This window comes from Cenococcum geophilum, assembly GCF_001692895.1.
Source record: "Cenococcum geophilum 1.58 unplaced genomic scaffold K441scaffold_47, whole genome shotgun sequence".
In the NCBI taxonomy this organism is placed as follows: Eukaryota; Fungi; Ascomycota; class Dothideomycetes; order Gloniales; family Gloniaceae; genus Cenococcum; species Cenococcum geophilum.
In genome coordinates this window covers 975,946-995,491 of record NW_027137605.1, presented here as the reverse complement: position 1 = coordinate 995,491, position 19,546 = coordinate 975,946, and the positions used below count along the sequence as shown (strand labels likewise).

General features: G+C 43.9%; 4 protein-coding genes across 4 annotated transcripts; 3 read left to right on the top strand and 1 right to left on the bottom strand.

Moving 5' to 3' along the window:
- Nucleotides 1-11,076: 11,076 nt before the first annotated feature.
- On the top strand, nt 11,077-12,312 carry K441DRAFT_666159 (uncharacterized protein). The gene has a single exon (XM_067649618.1). It carries the CDS (start codon nt 11,516-11,518, stop codon nt 12,131-12,133), a length of 618 nt encoding a protein of 205 aa, XP_067499960.1. The 5' UTR covers nt 11,077-11,515; the 3' UTR covers nt 12,134-12,312.
- Nucleotides 12,313-14,207: 1,895 nt separating this feature from the next.
- K441DRAFT_579269 (uncharacterized protein) lies at nt 14,208-14,820 on the top strand (the record flags this gene model as incomplete). Its single annotated transcript, XM_067644327.1, has 2 exons — nt 14,208-14,336; nt 14,473-14,820. Coding segments are annotated over 2 exons (477 nt in total), but the record flags the coding sequence as incomplete, so codon positions are not given.
- A 419-nt stretch (nt 14,821-15,239) lies between these two features.
- On the bottom strand, nt 15,240-17,100 carry K441DRAFT_579372 (Nop domain-containing protein; the record flags this gene model as incomplete). The annotated part of the gene is made up of 2 exons (XM_067644334.1): nt 15,240-16,884; nt 16,976-17,100. The coding sequence occupies 2 exons, from the start codon at nt 17,098-17,100 to the stop codon at nt 15,240-15,242; spliced, it is 1,770 nt and encodes a 589-aa protein (XP_067499958.1).
- Nucleotides 17,101-17,276: 176 nt separating this feature from the next.
- K441DRAFT_666156 (actin-like ATPase domain-containing protein) lies at nt 17,277-19,508 on the top strand. The gene has a single exon (XM_067649617.1). It carries the CDS (start codon nt 17,461-17,463, stop codon nt 19,150-19,152), a length of 1,692 nt encoding a protein of 563 aa, XP_067499957.1. The 5' UTR covers nt 17,277-17,460; the 3' UTR covers nt 19,153-19,508.
- The last annotated feature ends 38 nt before the right edge of the window (nt 19,509-19,546 follow it).

Genomic DNA, 19,546 nt, shown 5'->3' with positions numbered 1-19,546 from the left:
CGGCGTCATGGTGACTGCTTTTGGTAGCATATTATTTGACTTATTAAAACTATAACTATAGTAGTGATTGTATAACGGAGCCTTATAGTAGGAACTACGGTAGACATATTAATAGGCTAGGTATATAGGTATTGCAAGTAAGTTAATAATATAATAATAACTGGTGGAGTAGTTGCCTAATAGATTAACTCTAATTATATTCTAAGAATCACTATAAGGAAGGAACTATTTAGGTAGGGACTAAGGGTCCTTAAATACACAACTATACTTCTATAAAATCCTTCTTATACGTAATATACGTGTTATATATAAGGTACGTAAGTTCCTCTTGTTCCTCTTATTTAATACGTAGCACATTATATAACCTCGGTTACTATTCCTCGTCATATGGTTCTATGGGTTCTATCCTAGACCGTGCCTATATTAACCAACTAGCTTCTTCTAACTCCTCTCCAAGTAGTTATAACATTGTACTGAAAGCGTCCGTAACACTTAGGAGCAAATATCTTTACCCTAATTAATATAAAATATGCTATATAACTAGCTAACTTTTTTAATATATCTTTCGAAGAACTGCCTAGGCTAATTTCTATTTATAGGTATAATAGATAAGTAAGACTACCTATTATAACTATCTTATAGATCTACCTCTATATTAATAAATAACAGTAATATATTATCCCCTTTCTTATTATAGATCTTAAAAACTATAATATAATCTTAAAAAAAATAGCTAGCCTATCTAGGCTTATAGCTTAATATATAGAATAGACGGCTTATCTGGCCTAAAACCATACCCCTAATACCTTCCTTTATATAAAAAATTAGCATTATAACAGAAAACCTTATATAGCCGTCGTTACGGTACTAGCAAATTGCTACAAATTGCTGTAGATTGCGGTTATATAACGCGAAGATCGTATAAAACATTAAGCGGCGCTACTCTTCTTCTCATTTTCTTTCTCTAGCTTTAGATTCTCGTTTATAGACAATTTAATGGTATAGGCTTACGCGTCCCTCTTACTGTGTTCGTGCCTTAATTAACTAAGTCACTAATATTATCTAAAGCTTAAACCACCCTTTCTTCCTAAAAAGGAACTTAAAAAATATCTATAAGATTATAAATAGAATAAGGACAAAGAATAGGACCCTAAGGATATTACTAGGACTATAAGGACAGGACCTATAGGAAAAGAATAGAACCCTAAGGAAAGGACCTATAAGATACGCATAGACCAGAACCCTTAAAGAAATTACCTAGAATTACCTAATACCCCTACTATTATGCCATAAAATACAGTAGTAGGTAAAGTAGCTGTAGGACTTGTAAATACCTTAGACGAAGAAATAATTAATGTTTTAACCCCCTAGGCGGAGCTTATAGCAGCTAATACTAAAATTAAACGGCTATAAGAACTACTCAAAACTAGAGACACCCCTATATCTTAAGATAACCTATTAGACAGACTTGCTATAGTCCTTAAGGCCCTAGCCTAATATACTATATTATTAAGATCCGCAAAAGTCGCGGACCCCCCATTACTTATAGATAGGACTAACCCTATATTTAATAATTGAAAGCTTTAACTACGGGATAAGCTTAAAGTTAATAAAGATTACTTCCCTAGGATTTCTAGATCCCTAGTAAATATTAGCGGAAATCTTATATTGGTAGAATTCGGTAGAATTCCTAGGTTAGTAGAATTAGGTAGACTTCTTAGGTATAAGGTAGACGTTAGTAGAAATTTTAGACTGGTGGATTTTAGTAAATCTTTTAAATTTTAGTTTAAAGTCTAAGTAGTAAGTTATAAGGCAATTCTACTTATAATGGGAGGCGGTAAATATAAGTTTAAGGTTGTTTTAATTAATAGTTATCTTATATAGCTTTATTTAGGGTTATCTAAAGATTACTAGGTAACTTAGGGTAGTTATAAAGAGCTTAATCAATTCTTTATAGTTTAGGTATTAGAGTCTTAGGGCTACTATATAAATAATACGGCCTAAGATAGTGCGTTTACCATTAAATCTAAATACGTTAATATGCCAGTTAAGGCGTATTAGGGTAAACCTATTATCTTACGCGAAGATCTTATTAATATATCCTATACTGCTAGCTCCTATATTAATTAGGACTTAAGTATTAGCCTATTAACCTTTCTACCAAAGATAGTAATTAATGGTTATAATACAATCCTAAGAGTTAGGGTCTGTAACATTTAATGCATTTAACGATATTTTATAATAAAGCTATTCTAAAAAGCGACTTAACTCTAGAATATATCTTTTAGTAGTAAGCGGGAAGGGGTTCCTATAAAACGTCGGTTATAGCTTTATCCTTATAAGTGGTACTTACTAGATATAGGGCTGGAACTAGATAAGGATTAAAGGCGGTAACTAGAAGATTAATATGGTAAACAGCCGCTAGTATTAGCTGTTTATAAATTGTATTAGGGTATAGAAATAGAGCAGTATTTTAAGATATAAGCCTTACTTCCGCATTTAAAATAAAGCCTAGCTTAATACGTCGTTCTTATTTAGGGGACCCTAGTAAGGCATACTCTAGAGTTTTAGAGTTAATATCTATAGCATTAGGGTGCTTAAACTAAAAAGATAACTTAGTAGGGATTTATAAGGCTGTTATATTATATTAAGAAGTGGGCTTTAATAACAGACGTAGTATATTATTATACCGTTTATTAATAACGTTTACCCAGGCGTTAAGGGCTTTTAGTAGGTCTACGCCTATTAGAGAGGTTTTTAGTTTAGGGCTTAGGGATTTAATAAAGCTATTAATTAGTATGGAGTTATTTTAGCCTATTTCCCTTATATAGCGGTTAAATTTGGAGAAGTATACTAGAAAACTTTTCTTTTCTTAAGCTATATAGTTTATCTTTCTTTAAGCGGTAGCTTAGCGGTTTAGGTTACCGTATATAGCTTTAAGAAGTCTAACTAGGCTTTATACCAAGTTTAGCTAAAGAGGTTTAATAAGGTTAGCTACCTCTCCTCCTAGTTAACTTAGGGCGTAGTAGAGTTAGTTAGCTTTAGTTAGGTAGCAATTAATATTACTAGTTAGCTTATTCTTAAGCCGGCTTAAAAATAACTAAAGCTCTTATCGTTTACTAGTAAATACTATAAGGTCTAGTAGTTTTTTAGATCGTTACGGTGTAGTAGTTGGTTTGGAGTAAATAACTACTGCTAGTTTAGGGCTCGCGTCCCGTTTATAGGCCTCTAGGGATAGCGTTTAATCTTAGGACCCTAGCGTAGGTATCTTAAGGATACGGATTTCTTCTTAAAGGGCTTTAATTGATTATTAGTGTTAGGGTTTTTATTCTATAAGGGCGTCTGTAAAGAATGTCTATAAACTTACTATCTACTCTTTAAGCACGGCAAGTATATTAGCTGCCGTTATAGGAGCTTCAGGTGCGTTCTGCATTTTAACGGTAGTATAGCTAGTTAATGCAACGTAGTGTTACGGAGTAAGTATAAGCGGCAATAATATATAGCAAGGTAGATATTATTAAGCTATATACATAAACTATATAAGGAGGTTAAGACGTTGCGTAAGGAAAGAAGGTAGGAAAATAGGAAGAAAGGGTATATATTATAGACTTAGTTACTTAGTTAATACGTACACAGAGCAGAATAGGATTTAGGTGGTAATCCTAGTAGAACTTAGCAGGATTTAGTAGAACTTAGTGGAACTTAGTGGAATATAGCAGAATATAGCTGTTACAGCACTGACCTGGCGCATACTGTTTTATACTATCTTGTACTGTTTCCTACTGTTAGCTGGCCTACTACTAGCGACTTGGCGGCCGGCCCTACTATTTATATATAATACCCCCTTTCTACCTTCTTCCCCTCTTTATACTATAACGTAGTTATTTAGTCTACTTTATTATAGTACTATAATAGTTTGTGGTATCTTTAATTTGCGCCCTATCGCGATTACTGACTCCTTGTACCCTAGCTAATTAACCTTTACCCTAGAGCAATTGCGACCTACGTATGCCTCTGCTGAAACCAATACGTCCCTAGCATAGTCCTAGAACGATCCTTAGTTTTTACCTAGCGCCTAAATAGGCAATACTAACGACGCCGAAATAACTAAAACCTAGAACCCCCGCGATGTCTTTATAGACCTCTTTATAGAAATATACCCTAATATCGCATAGACAATCCGCCGCTCCCCACCGTACCCTAAGACCTTTAAGCCTAGTAAAGCTTACCTTACCCTTATTAACTATACTAATGAGTTCCTTAATAATATTAAAGTAGGATTATAGTGTATATATAATACAAATACTACCAATAAGAAAGCTAATAAAAACCTTAGTGCCCTTATCGCTTCCTAGATAGGAACTATTAACTCTTAGGTAGAGACTATCACCGTTCTAAAATAATTAACCCCTATAACAACGGTAGCAACTTAGTAGAAAAAACAGAGATCTAAAGACCCGCCAATATTTAGTAGAAAAGGCACCCTATTAGAACGATAAGCTAATTTTAAGACCTAGCACATTAAGATTAAGGGAGTCTTTAACCGGGACTAGGACTACTTTAATATAGTTTAGTCCCAGATCCTTTATATCTCGGACATACTAAAGGATAAGGCCTATAAGTTTATTAAGTAGGGCTTAGAGCTTATATATAAGAACCCAAATAATATATCTGCGTGGAAATGGCCTACTAAGGAAGATATGCTTAAAGACCTTACTGCCTACTATAAGGTCCTTAANATAACCTAGGTNNTAAAGAATAAGCTTAACNATTTCCCCTANGGCGAGNGTAATTACTAGTNNTGGAAGGGAGAGCTTAATAAGCTAATAGTCCGCGCTAAGAAGACAAATAAATAAAAGGTGGACCTACTCTAAAAGTTTATCTCTCCAAAGATGAAAGAGCTGGTACTTAAACTTGCCTATAAAATTAATAATAGCGACTATATAGGTTAGAGTAAGTAGATAGACGTATTCGCTAAGAACCTTGTAAACTATATATACTAAGCCAACCTTAAGAAGAACGCTAACTACTGCCTACCTACCTAAGCCCCTACCCCTATATTAACCCCGACCCTAGTAGTAACTAAAAAACCTATAGACCTTAATAAAATCTTAGATATAGAGCGTAAGCGCCGCGTTAATAATAGACTATACCTTGCCTATGGCCTGCCCAGCCACTAAAAGAATGCCTATAACCCCGCTAAGATAGTAAACCTAGTCCTAATGCCACCCTATTAAATAACGTAAACTAATAACCGCGGACGCGGCAACTATAAAGTCTATTATAGACGCGGCAACTACGGAGCCTATTATAGCCATGGTAGATAACCCCCCCCCTTTAACCTTATAGCTTAGTTACTTTAAACTATACCCTATATAGGAGCTTAACCCGTTAACAATGCCTAATATTAGCGACTTTATGCTAGCGAATATAAACACAGCCATATTGTCGGCGAGGTATTATCTTCTTATACCCCGACTGAAACTAAGACTAATACTGCTAGTTAGATGGACACTAGACCACCCCACTAAGACAGCCCTATACCCTAGTTATTAAAAGGTAAACCCTTAAACTAAGTTGCGTTTAAGGGTCTAAACTATATAAGGAGGAAGATAAAAAGATTAGGTCCCTATTACTAGATTAATTAGTCCTTTCTATTAGTAAACTGCTACTTAATCTTAGATTAGTAAATAGTAATAAGAAATTAATCTTTATTTAAACCTAACTCTCCTTATTACGTAACCTATACCCCTAAGTTTATATTAATATAGTAAGCCTAGTGGACTCCAGTAGTACTATAATAGCATTTACTAATGCAGAGTCTATTATAAGAAAGTATAACGTTATAACTAAGAAGCTGCTAGTACCTAGGCTACTATACCTCGCAGATAGTATCCTAACTTCGCTTATTACGGACTACTTTACCACCTAAATATTAATTGGCCTCCATACTAAAGCTATGCTCTTTTTTGTTACTAAACTCTCGCCCACTACCCTAATTATCTTAGGTATGCCCTAGCTTTAGAAGCATAAGCCCTGTCTTAGCTTTAGGAAACTTAAGATCTACTTTGACTTAGACTACTACTCTAAGTACTGCCTCCCGTAGGGGATAGCCGACGTTAGTAGGGACGCCCTATATAGATACTTAGCACTACTAAGCCTAGTGCCTAGAACTATATATAAAGCCCTAATAGTAGAAGACGTTCCTAATAAAGGAGAGCCTATATAACTGTAAAGAAACGAGATAGTAGAAGACTGGACTACCCTAGCACTTAAGACTAAAATAATAGGCTAGCTAGCCCTGCCGAGACTAAGGAAGAAGGTCCGCTTTACGCTGCCACTATAAAGAATCTAACCCTAACTTAGGTACTATTTAAACCCTAGCCGCCTAGCCTAATACCTGGAATTAAGCTATATACTATATACGTATACTATAGCTCGCGTTATAGTAAGGACTGGCTATAGAACTACTAAAACCCGGATAATAGAAACCGCGCCACCGTAACGCCTAACCTTATACCTATCTCCCGCGCGTACCGTATAGGGCCGCCGCCTTATTTCCGCCCCCCTGGGCCAACTAAGCTGTGCTAGCCTAGCTATAGCACTAAAGAACTAGATACGCCCTAACCTAGATAATATTAAATGCACTTATGCTATTAATTTCACCCAGTTCTATAAATAAAAAGACGTAAAGGTAATAAGGATCTATATGGCGGAGTTAGTAGAACTAGTTAAATAAGATAAGTACTAATAGCTGCTTAAAGAGCTGCCTATAGGCCTAATAGAAGTACCGAACCTATTAGAAAGGTCTTTCTACTAACTAGTAGAAGGCAACTATACGATAAAGGAAGCCTGTAAAGTGCTCCCCTTTTATTTCTATAACTTCCTTAAGATAAATCTAAAAACTAAACCCGAGCTTTTACGTTAGAAGATAGTTAACACTAATNTTNAAAAATTNCTAAAAGGNAAACCNGGATTAACCNNNGAAGANATTCTATAACGCCTACTAAAGGAGTTTAGTAAATATATTAAGCACTTCCTCCCTAAAAACGTAGATAAGCTGCCCCCTTACCAACTATAGGACCATAAAATTAAGATTACCCCTAGAAACTAGGCCCCGTATTATAAAAATAGACCACTCTCACCTACTAAACTTAGGTGTGTAAAGAAGTGGATTAATAAGATGCTAGATAAGGGTTTTATCCGCGAATCGACCTTACTAGCTGCCGTATTACTCCTCCTCGCTACTAAGCCTAGTAGTAGTATATAAATCTACTACGACTACCGAGGCCTAAATATAGTTACTATTAAGAATTAATACCTACTGCTACTAATCCGCGAGACACTTAACGCACTCTATAGTGCTAAGTACTTTACTAAACTTAATATAATTGCTACGTTTAACTAGATCCGGATTGCGGAGGGCTATAAATAGCTTATAGTATTTATTACCCGGTTCAGACTCTATAAAATACTAGTTATACTATTTAGCCTCTATAACGCACCCGCTATATTTTAAAACTATATTAACTATATTCTATATAACGCCCTTAACGACTACTACACTGCCTACCTTAATAACGTCCTTATCTTTTCTAAAACACGCGCTAAGTATATTAAGTATATAAATAAAGTTATCTAAAGACTCGGCAATGCTAGACTTTAGATTAATATTAATAAGTCTAAGTTCTACTCTACTAAAATAAAATACCTTGGCTTAATTATCTTAACTAATAGTATAACTATAGACCCTAAGAAGGTATAGGCCTTATAGAAATAGAAGAACCCGACATTAATTAAAGAACTATAATAATTTCTTGGCTTTGCGAACTTCTACTAATAATTTATTCAAGGCTACTCTGCTATCGCTATACCTATAATAAAACTTCTAAAGAAGAATATTAGATAGTTATAAGGACTAGAACAAGCTAAATTATTTAAGGCCCTTAAGGGAGCCTTTACTTTAGCACTAGTACTAATATACTATAACTATACGAAAAAAACAGTGGTAGAGATAGATGTATTAAATTAGGCTTCTGGCGGAGTCCTTTCCCAGTATAATAATAACAGAAAATTAAAACTGGTCGTATTCTTCTCTGTAAAGCACTTTACGCTAAAGTATAACTATAAAATCTATAATAAAGAACTCTTAGCTATTATTAAGGCTTTAAAGGAATAGTATCCTAAGCTATAAGGGACTAAGGAGCTGTTTAAAATTATTACTAACTATAAGAACCTATAGACGTTTATAACTACTAAGTAGCTAAACTAGCGCTAAGTCTAGTAGGCAGAGTTTCTTTTATAGTTTAACTTTATAATTATATATAGACCTAGTAGCAAAGCCACGCTCCTTAACGCCCTAAGCCGGCTACTAGGAATAAGGCTTAAGGACGCTAATAATAAACGCCTCTGCTACTAAGCCTAAGTTGTTATACCGCCCTAGAAAGTTAACCCTATAATCTTAGAAAAATTACTATATAAGTCCCGTAACTCTAATAACGCGGAGTTTATAGCCGCTCTAGACCCTAAAATAGCTAAAAAGTCACTAAATAAGTTAATCTAGCTAGGATACTAGGAGAACGAACTTATAAGAGATATAGTAGCAGCCCTATATAATTAGAAAGCTCGCCATTAACTAAAGAAAATTAGGAAACTACTTTATTGCGATAAGTTAGAATATAGTATTATTAATAGATAGATCTACTTCCGCCAACGTCTCTTTATCCTTAACGCCCTAGACCTCCACCTAAAAGTTACCTATCGCTCTTATAGTAGTGGCCCCGCTAATTACCCTAGCTAGGTTAAGACTCTTAACCTCTTAAACCAAATATACTAGTAGCTAGGAATCTCCCAGTTTACGGCTACCTTTATTAAAGACTATGCCCTATACTTTTATACTAAAACCCCCTATTCTGCCCCGCCCGGTTTCCTAAAGCTACTAAAATTNCCTNCCCGCCTGTAGACCGATATCTTAATTAACTATATTATAACGCTNCNNGTATACTNACGCTANNGNAAGGNATATAAATATATCCNTATTATTATAGACCGCCTAACTAAAATATAATACCTTATCCTAGTAATAGGACTCTTAATAAAGGAGCTAGTTAATAGCTTTGTTAATAACGTATATAAGCTCCACGGTGCACTAAGCACAATTATCTCCAATTACAGCATACAATTTATTAGCGACTTTTGGCAATAACTAAGTAAACGCCTTAAAACAATCTTGTAACTAAGCTTAGCCTAGCACCTAGAAACAGATAGTTAAACTAAAATTATTAACGCTGCCGTAAATAAATACCTCTATACTTTTATTAGCTTTATATAGGACAACTAAGTTAACTACCTACTACTTACTAAGTTTGCTATGAATAACTAAGTTAATAAGAGTATAGGTATCTCCCTATTTTTTATAAACTATAGCTTTAACCCTCGCCTTAGAATTAAGCCTACTGGCCCCTACCTATTAACACTATTAGTATAAGTAAAGAAGGAGTTCTTCCGCGTAGACTTTATAGCCAACCGCTTTAAGCGGATATTAATATAGCTTAAGGCCCTAGCCCGGATTTTATAGTAACGCTATAAAGATAATACTAATACCTATAGGGATAAGAGCGCATTATTCTACAAAGGCAATATAGTTATAATTAGCTTAAAAAATATAAAGATAAATAAACCTAAGAAGAAATAGGACGATAAATGGGACGGCCTATACCCCGTACTCGCAGTATACTAAGGGGTAGTTATAGTAGACCTCCCAGACTATATCTAAGTAAATAAATCCTTTTATATATCTAAGGTCCGCCTTTAAGCTACTAAAGAGATCCCTAGCTAAGTAAATATTAATACTATAAAGCGTTATAATATACAAGGATAAGTAATAGAGAGAGATAATAACGGCAATATAGAAGACAAATAGGAGTTTAAGAAAATCCTTAATATATATAATAAAGACCCCTAGGGCCTAACTTATAAGATTAAATAGAAATATTATAAGGATATAACCTAGCAGCTAAAGGAAGACCTAAAGGGTTATAAATAAGCTATATAGCGCTTTTATAAGTAATACCCTAAGAAGCCAGGACCCCTAAACTAGGTATAAGATAAGGAAAAGTTACGCTAAGGTCGCGGTCGACCACCGTATTAAAATTTATAGTGGTTAAAATGTTATAGAACTTCGATCGGCGGTTAAAGTTATTTAATTAGCCAAATTCTCGCTAAGAAATGCCACGCGGATTAATTTAGGTGGCGGTATAGAGTTCTACCAACCTTACTTACTGGACTAACTAATTAGGATTTTCTATACCCGGTATAGAAAATCACTATTAGCTTAGTTAAGGGCGGTAAGCGGAACTAATATCTTTACAGTAAAAAATAGGCAACCCCATACACTGCCTATTTTTAAGTTATCTATTTGGTTTAGGGACTAAACTATTTAGGGGAGAGGAGTACTATTACGGCACTAACCTAGCGCATACTGTTTTATACTGTCTTGTACTATTTCCTACTATTAGCTGGCCCACCACTAGCGACTTGGCGGCCGGCCCTACTATTTATATATAATACCCCCTTTCCACCTTCTTCCCCTCTTCATACCACAACGTAGTTATTTAGTCTACTTTATTGCAGCACTGTAACAATAGCAGAATGCGGCAGGTTGCCGTTAGATTGCCGCAGATTGCTATTAGATTGCTGTCTCGTGGTCGGTCTCTGGTTGCTGAGTCGGTGGAAATAGGTGGACGTGTATAAGGTGTTACGGGAGTGTCCCGTGACACTGGATACTTTTAGCAGGCTTCTAATAGGTCTTTTAGCGGTCGCCGCGTCTTTTCTCTAGCTATATATTTTTCTTATTAAGGTTTTTTAGAAGCTTAAAGTAGGGGTTGGGTGGCTAGATTATATATAGTAGTATATTAATATCTTTCTAAACCCCTTCTGGGATAAGCCCTTAATAATCTGTTGGTAGGGGGGGGGGTACGTGGACATCCACAGGAGCTTCCTGAGATCACGTGATTGCTTTCGCCTGTTGTATATATTCTCATCCTTTGAGACTACTCCACCTTATGGAGTCCTCACACCACCATACACCTGCATTCCCGTGTGACATAATCTCCCTTTACTATAAGGTAATGGCGATTAGGGGCCGACTATAAGAGGGGGGGTAATATAAGGGATATTATTGCGGTATACCTCGGGTTGCCCTCAGGACAACCCCTGGACACCCGGCACTTTCCCGTAGTATATAGTCTCTCCGATCCCAGAGGCCTCACCTCCTCAAGGATTCGTCTTCTCCACAATCTATCCTGTTCCTACAATCGTGCCTTATAGCCCCCTGTCCACAAAGTCCCCTCACACACGGCTAATACACCTTATACACCTTTCACACCGCACGCCTATCGGAGAATTAACAGACCAATTAAGCATGGCTAGCGCCGATCCACGCGGCTGATCTATTAACCTTCAAAACCCAGAACTTGGAGCTCTCAAGCACATGTGCATACCGACCCCCCCAACCATGCTCCTCCCTGGCCGCTTGCATCGCCTCAAGCTCCTCCAGCGCCTCTTGGTTCGGCACCTGCAAACTGGCCCGCTCGCCCCTGCCCTCCGCGCACTTCTCGCCTCCCTTCTCGCCTACTTCCTCGCGTTCTCCTACTGCTCCCACGCCTTCTGGCGAGATCCCCACTCCGCATTCTTCCGCAGCGAAAGAGTCTACGACCTGCACTACAGCCTATTACAGCGGAGCCGGGCACAAGAATATCTCGGTGCCGCGAACACAACAATTGAGGATGCGGATGCGACAGGAGCCGGAGGAGCAGGAGGAAAGAGGACATTCAAGCTAGCGGGAGCAGAACCTGTCCTCTGTGCCGCCTTCGTAACCGTAGCGCGCGAGACGAACTACTTCGCCGAAGCGGTGGGCTCGATGCTGGAAGGCCTGACGGACCAGGAGCGGGAGCAGCTGTACTTGTTCGTGCTGTTCGCGGACACGCAGCCGGACAAGCACCCAAGCTGGCAGGAGCCGTGGCTGCGACGGGTTGTGGATGCTGCAGAGCCGTACAAGATCAGCGATGCGGACCTTGCGCGCGTGCGGGAGGCAGAGGAGAAGCGGAATTACTACGTCAAGGGCGTCTTGTGAGTTTCCTACCACCTACCTACCTCTACCCTCCATCTGCCCTAGGTCCTAGCATCTCGGTAGCAGCGATATACGGGCGCGCAGTACAACACCGTGGCTGTGGTCTCCCTAGCCCCCTCACTAACCACCTCTCCGCAGCGACTACAAGTATACCCTGCAGCGCTGCATGGCTACCTCAGCGCCCTACGTCGCCATCTTCGAAGACGACATCATTTTCGCACGCCACTGGCTCCGCCGCACGCTCCACGCCCTCACCACGCTCTCGACTACCCCACCGCCCCTCGTCCGCTCCATCCTCCCCTCCGACGCCCACACCCCGCTCTCCTGGCTCTACCTGCGCCTCTTCTACACCGAAACCAGCCTGATGTGGCAGCCCACCGACTTCTGGTACGCCCACCTCCCGCTCGCCCTCCTCCTCACCTCCGCCCTCAGCCTCGCCAGCCTCCTCACCCTCCGCCGCCTCCTCCCGCAAACCCGCCCCCACCTTAACGCCCCCGCCCTCGCCGTCCTCGCCGCTCTCACCTTCCCAGCCTTCACGGCCCTCCTCTACATGATCGGGCCCTACTCTCTCCGCCCCCTCCGCGGCGTCGTCAAGATGAACCGCTACGGCTGCTGCACGCAGGGCCTGGTTTTCCCGCGCGATGCCGTGCCGCCGTTGCTGGGGTATCTGGAGGAGCGCGGCCATGGCCAGACGGACTCGCTGATTGAGGAGTTTGCAGATCGGGATGGGTGGGATCGGTTTGCGGTTGCGCCGCAGGTGCTGCAGCATGTGGGGTTGGTGTCGAGCCGGGGAAATGAGGTTGTGAATATGCGGAGTACGTGGGCGTTTGGGTTTGAGGCGTGGGGGGAGGTGTGGGAGGGGTTGTGGTAGGAGGGGAAAGGAGAGGAGTGGAGGTGAGAGGGGGTTGGGGAGGTGGAGGTGGAGGTGGAGGTGGAAGGTGGGTGGGCTGGATGAGGGTTAGAGAGGAGGTTGGAGAGGTGGGTGGGTTAGTGGTGTGTTAAGGGGGTAGAAGTATTGGATGATGACAGTTTGTGTAGGGGGGAGTTTTGGCATCGCGGCTTGGGATACCCTGGTGTTGTGTTTGTGTATATATGTTATTTATACGGGTTTTTTTGGTGTACGCTGCCTATTTGAGCATGCTAAACCCTCAATTATCTTCTTGTACTTCTTATTTATAGAAACGACAGAATAAGTTAAATTCGATCAAAGTAAGAATATTGGCGCATACACTCTTGAATATACATCGAACGCAAATAAATTTCAAAGACAAATATAAACAACTTTATAAATGAGTCTTGAAACTGTCTCTACAGCTACAGCTCATACCGCTTAATATTTCTTCGAAATTGAATGATTAGCTTGACAAGCGACATGCCAAGGAATGCCAAGGAACACTGATTCTTAAGTCTAATTGGGATGAAATAGTTCCTAGCCCTCTTCAACTTCTGCTCTTAATCTCTTCTATAGTAACTTTTTGTCTCTAGAAGGCATAAGTTGTAGGGGTACACATTTCAGCACTAGTTCCAGTGCCATTAAACGTCATTGTGTGGGTGTTACCAATAACCTCCAACTGCGAATGCTGGTAAGGCTCCTTGTCTCAATACTTTTCAAGTTTATTCTTCGTTTTTATCCTATCTCGGTTTTGAAACCTCGTAGTAGACCGTATCGTATGTATTCTTGCTAGCAAATAAATATCAAAGTCTTTTTCGGTGCTTTAAAGTCTCATTCGAATAAAACTTTCCATTAGCAACTTCCGAAATAAAACATTTTCATTAGTATATAAAATACTCTCCGCCTACCCCCTACACCCATTCTTTCCGTCAACCCCCTAACCTCTATGCCTCCAAAATCCCTTCCTTTAGCTACTCATGTCACTTCGCCTTCCTATAGTCAAATTCTTTACCCTAATGTTATTTTACAGAATCGGGGACAACCTCATCGATCTTCTCCGTTCTCAAGCCCCACATAAAGGCGCAATTCGATAAATCTTATTTAAAAAAATGAAGGTCAGGCCACCTAACCCCAGACGAGTCCTCAGCTTGTGCTAATCAACATTAACCCCAGATCCTGGAATCCCAATCCGCCGTCCTAACAAACTACGAAGTGCTCACGCACCTCCTAGAGCTAGACGCCGAATACAGCGGTGCAGACGGCGAAGGGCGCGCGCGGAAGAAACCGGACAATCTCAAGATCATCATGAAAGACGTAGGCCGTCCTCCCTTTTCCCCTTCCTTCCCCTTCCCCCTTCCCTCTCCAAGCTCTCCACTCCCCTCCCACCATCTCTCCGCAGCCATATCCCGACCCTACCATTGGCGTTGCAGGATGCCTAACCCGCCCGCAGACCCTGACCTACCTCCGCCGCCCCAACGCCCCCCTGACGGACCCCTACAACGCCTCGGCCCTCACCTCGTCGTCCTCGCTCTTCGCGCGGCTGGCGCCTAAATATCGCATCACGAAGGCGGAATACGTGATGCTGTTCAATCTGCGACCGAAGAACTTGGCGGAGCTGGAGGTCATTATCGAGGAGGCGAGCACGCGGTTCGGCGAAGAGGAGCTGATGGAGATATTGGAGACTGTGGCGGACGTGCTAGGGTATGCGGGTGGTGGTTCGGGACAGGCGGGGGCGGGGGCGGGGGTAGAGGCGGAGGAGATGGAGGGGGTGGAGAAAACGGTGGAGAGGCAACGGTGATGGGAAGAGGGGAGCGAGAAGTATTTGGAGATATAAGATCATTCAGAGTGTAGAGTCTGCTGCTCGTACAGGACACGGTAATTGATGTTTATATGGCACGACCGGCGAGATTATCTCCATGTCATTTTCTCCTTCCACCTGACTATCATCGATCGGAACGGTTCCAACCGATTGCGCTCTACATACGGCGGCGTTTCCGAGAAGGACATGGTGTATAGCGACCGCGACGATAAAATGCGCCAACCCAGAAACCCAAGCCAAACAAGCGCCGTGGGAATGATACAAGCAGAGCCCTTCGTCCGCAAACGCCAGTGCCCATTTTGACAGACAAATATAAACCCTTCCACACATAGATCCGGTCACGAACACGAAAATCCACAGTAACAGCAGCAACAACAACAGCAGCGACCAACATCATTCTAATCCTTGCTCTTCTTCTTTTTCTTCTTCTCCCCTTTCTCCCCTTCATCATCCCGCTTCCTCTTCTTCCCCTCCGCGGGCTCTAAAGCGGCTTTGGCTTTCCGCTTCTTCGCCTCCTTCTTCGTAGCCTTGGCCTCCCGCTTCGCAGCCCGCGCCGCCTTCCGCGTGCGCTTAGCCTCCTTCTCCGCCGCCTTCAGCGCCTTGCGCTCCGCCTTGCTGAGTTCGCCATCCGCTTTCTTCGCCGCCTTAGGCGTCGCCTGCTCCGCGCCGGCCTCCGCCTCATCATCGTCATCGGACTCGGACTCGTCCTCGCTGTCGACCTCTTCAATCATCCTTACATCCCCATTCAAGGTCCCGTTCGTCTTCGCCGCAACCGCCTTCTTCGCCGCCACCGGCTCGTCGCCCGCCAGCCCGTCCGCGTCGGGGTTGTACTTCCGCGCTTCCTTGACCTCCCACTTCCCCGCCCCGGCCCCCGCGGGCCCCACCCCCGTGCCCATCGCCCTTAGCGGCTTGCCCTCAAGCACGCGCAGCCTGCGCTCGATCCCGACCCGCGCCGCCGTGCCATACGCGGCCCTCTCCTCGTCCGTGGGCTCAGCGGCGTCGCCGCTGCCCTCGCGGCCCGCGCCCCAGTCGGCCTGCGAGTCGACGCGCAGACTGAGCGCGGCTCTGTTCGCGAGCATGCGCGCGACCTTGCCCTTGTTGCGGCCGGTCGCCTGGCCGATCAGTGAGGCGTGGTAGATGAGGCCGTACTTTGGGGTGTCGTGCTTCGTCTTCAGCGCGCGGAAGAGCGCCTTTTCCGCGCCGAGGATCTGGATCGTGGAGCTGGCGCTCTTGGCCAGGTTCGTGAGCGAGCCGGCGTGTGCGATTAGGCGGGCGCCGACGAGCTCACCGACCAGTGCGGTCAGGTTGGGCGCGATGGCCTGCATGCGGGCGGAGAGGTACGAGGATAGCTGTTGCCGGTACAGTGTGAAGTCGACGACTTGCTCGGCGAGAGCGCGGATGTTTTCGAGGTCCTCTCTCGTGATTTCGGTCCCCATGGATACCTCGGCGGCGGCTTTGATGGCGGTTTCGATCTCTTCGGGCAGGATTCCGGAGAGGTCGGCTGAGTGCGCGCTTATGCGCATGCCCATTTCGAGAATGACGCGTGCGTAGGCAAGATTGTCGTTGATGATTTTAGCCATCTCCGGGAAGTGCCAGCCGTACCATTCCTTAGTGCGCATAGCGTAGGTGTTGAGCTCTTTGTCAAGGTCGTCGAGCAAACCGATGGCGTGGATGATCATTGTGTCGACTTTATCTGGGGAGAATTTTACCTTGTGGCGGGATAGAGAGTGTGAGAGACCGAGAGACATGGTGTTGACATCAGATGGAAGGAGGCCTGGGATGAGAGAGGTAAGGTGGGTTCGAATGCCACGGTAGAGGTCTGCTGTTGAAGAATCTGACACTGGAGAGAGAGATAGTCCTGGCAACTTATTGATCGCATTTCCCAATTTCGGGTCAGCTACTGCAAGAGAGACCTTCTTCTCATCTTTAAGGGTATCCAGAAGAGATGATAGCATCGGTGTGACTTTTCCTTCTGTAATAGCTGCGGCTTCGTTTAGAGCGGTGGCTGCATTTTCGTATTTGACGAATTGCTTCAGTTTCAACCTATACCAAACATTCTAGTAAGCAATTGAACTTGCATACAGCCCCTGAATATTTTCAAGGAGATAATTCGAGAGCATTGGAAGCTACTTACAGGCTGCACGCACCCTCTGCAGTCTCAATATCAGTAGCGATGTCGTCCCGCTTGAGCAGCTTCTTGTCTTTAGCTTTAAGAAGCGCATAACCAGCACTTGTCTCGGTGAGGATAAAAAGTGTCATGTTGGGCAGTCTCGAGTGGTGCTGTCCAACGTGGGGTGGTGGTTGGCACTTTCCGTGGAGTTTGGTCTTGTCGAGATAAAAATTTCGGAGGTTGCGGCTCAAGAGTGGTCGAAATTGCGCTAGTCGCTAGCGAGAACTCTCGTGGCTGGTGAAGATACTCACGCTCTGACAAGAATACCGGCTGCGCCCTATTAAATTTTATTCTATAGGCCATTGCTGGACAAAATTCACCGTGTTGTAATGTTATTATGAAAATATTTGAATCCTCTCGCTCGAATTACGGGTTACCCTACGATATTCGAAATTTCCCTGGCTTTTTATGTTTAATGACATGTAATTGACAATTGCAAGAGCTTCATAATGACAACAGCAACCGATCGTAAGGTCTCTTTAGGCCGTAGTAGGCCTGCGCCTGCGCGTCTTCAAGATTTGGCTTCTACACTAGAAACCCCTCGTACCCCTCTCCTTCGTTCGACATCGTCCATTTACGGGTCTCCGGGAGGTAGTTTTCGCTCCGAAGAAGAATATATTGTTCTCGAACTAGGATCACGATTCCTACGCGGCGGATTTCCGGGTGAGAGCGCTCCAAGATNCATGCTCGGCTTCGGGCCAAATGAACAACGAAGGGTGGGAGACTACAGACAATGGGATCCTGAGTACTCAAATACGCGTCGGAAGCGAAAGCGGGGGCAGGAATGGGGAGCAGAGTATGAGCTATATCGTATGGATCTGCGAGACCTTGACTTGGGCTTGGTCGAGGACAAGTTCGAACGAGCAATGCGAGAAGCGTGTAACAAGTACTTTCTTCTGGATCCCAAACCTCGACGGGTTCTCCTCGCATTACCACCTCTCATGCCGCGACCGCTTCTTTCTACAGTCCTCACGGTACTCTTCGGCAATTTTCAGGCTCCTAGCATCACTCTTCTCTCATCACCAGTTCTTTCGACCGTTGCCGCCGGACTACGATCAGCGTTGGTGGTTGACATTGGGTGGGCAGAAACAATCGTCACCGGAATATTTGAGTATCGCGAGGTACATCAGAGGAGGAGCGTACGGGCAGGAAAGCTTTTGAGCCAGGAGATGAGCAAGATGCTGAACGCAGAACTTGCCAAGAACAATCCTCAAACTTCAACCACCTCCCAACAGGAGGTCAGCTTCGAAGAAACCGAAGAAGTCCTCACACGAGTAGGGTGGTGCGAACCTCACGCCAACACCCGCCAGACCACCATATCGACCAGAGCATCCAGCAACGACGGATTCGCCGACGCTTCTAAAGAACTCTCCGACCCCGAAATCTCAATCCCATTCCCGGCAGCCAACCCCCCAACGACCCTCGCACTCCCCTTCTCCTCCCTCGCCTCCCCCGCCGAAACCGCCCTCTTCGCCTCCAACATCCTCCCCCACGACCTAGACGACCACGACCAACCCCTACACCTCCTCACTTACCGCGCCCTCCTCTCCCTCCCCATCGACGTCCGCCGCGTCTGCATGTCGCGTATCATCATCACAGGCGGCGTGGCCAACCTGCCAGGTCTCAAATCCCGACTCCTCGCCGAGCTCGCCGCCCTCGTCCAGCAGCGCGGGTGGGACGCCGTGAAGTCCTACGGCTCGGCCGCTGAGCGCCACGAACAGGCGCTACGGCAGGGCCAGCAGGGCCAGCAGTTCCGCGCCTCGGACGCCGCCAAGGTGTCCGAGTCGACCGACCGGTCCGCCGCTGCTGCCGCGTCCGTCCCCGCTGGCCTTGTGGATCCGGAGCCGGACCCCATCACGCTGAAATTGGCGAGCCAGGCCGCTAGGGCTGCGCCGTCTGCTGCTGTTGTTGGAGGCGTTGTGCGGGGTGTTGAGTCGCTCGGTGCGTGGGCTGGTGCTTCGCTCGTCGCGCAGTTGCGGATTCGGGGGATCGTGGAGATCGAGAGGGAGAAGTTCCTTCAGCATGGGTTGCAGGGTGCGAGCCGGGAGAAAGAGGTTAGTGTTGTGCCGCAAAGGCAGAATGTGGGGCCGGGGATGAAGGCTGGGGATAGAGGGAGTTGGACGCTGGGCGTGTGGGCGTAGATTTGTGATAAGAAGTTAGTGGAACATGGAGTGTTTAGGAGCCGACTGTAATTGAAGGCTCAGAGATGTTAAGAATTTGGGAGTTTTGAGATACTTCTGGATATCGCATTATCCGCGGGATGAATTTATCTTCGATTCGGGTGTGGTCATTGAGAAACTTCTCGTGTCGTGGAAAGCGTTAGTACTACAGCGGGATGGAAGAGAAACAGCGAAAAAGGATTTAGAGCACCCCATGTCCTCCTGCCCGGCGCTACTGTATAATAAATATCACTCAAAGAACTTTGGGATATTGCTGAAATGTTCAGTTACATCGACAAATCCCCCGAATCTAGCGAAATTATAATCCTCTAGCCAAACCCTCGAAGATCATTATAGTACTGAACCCCCAGATCAC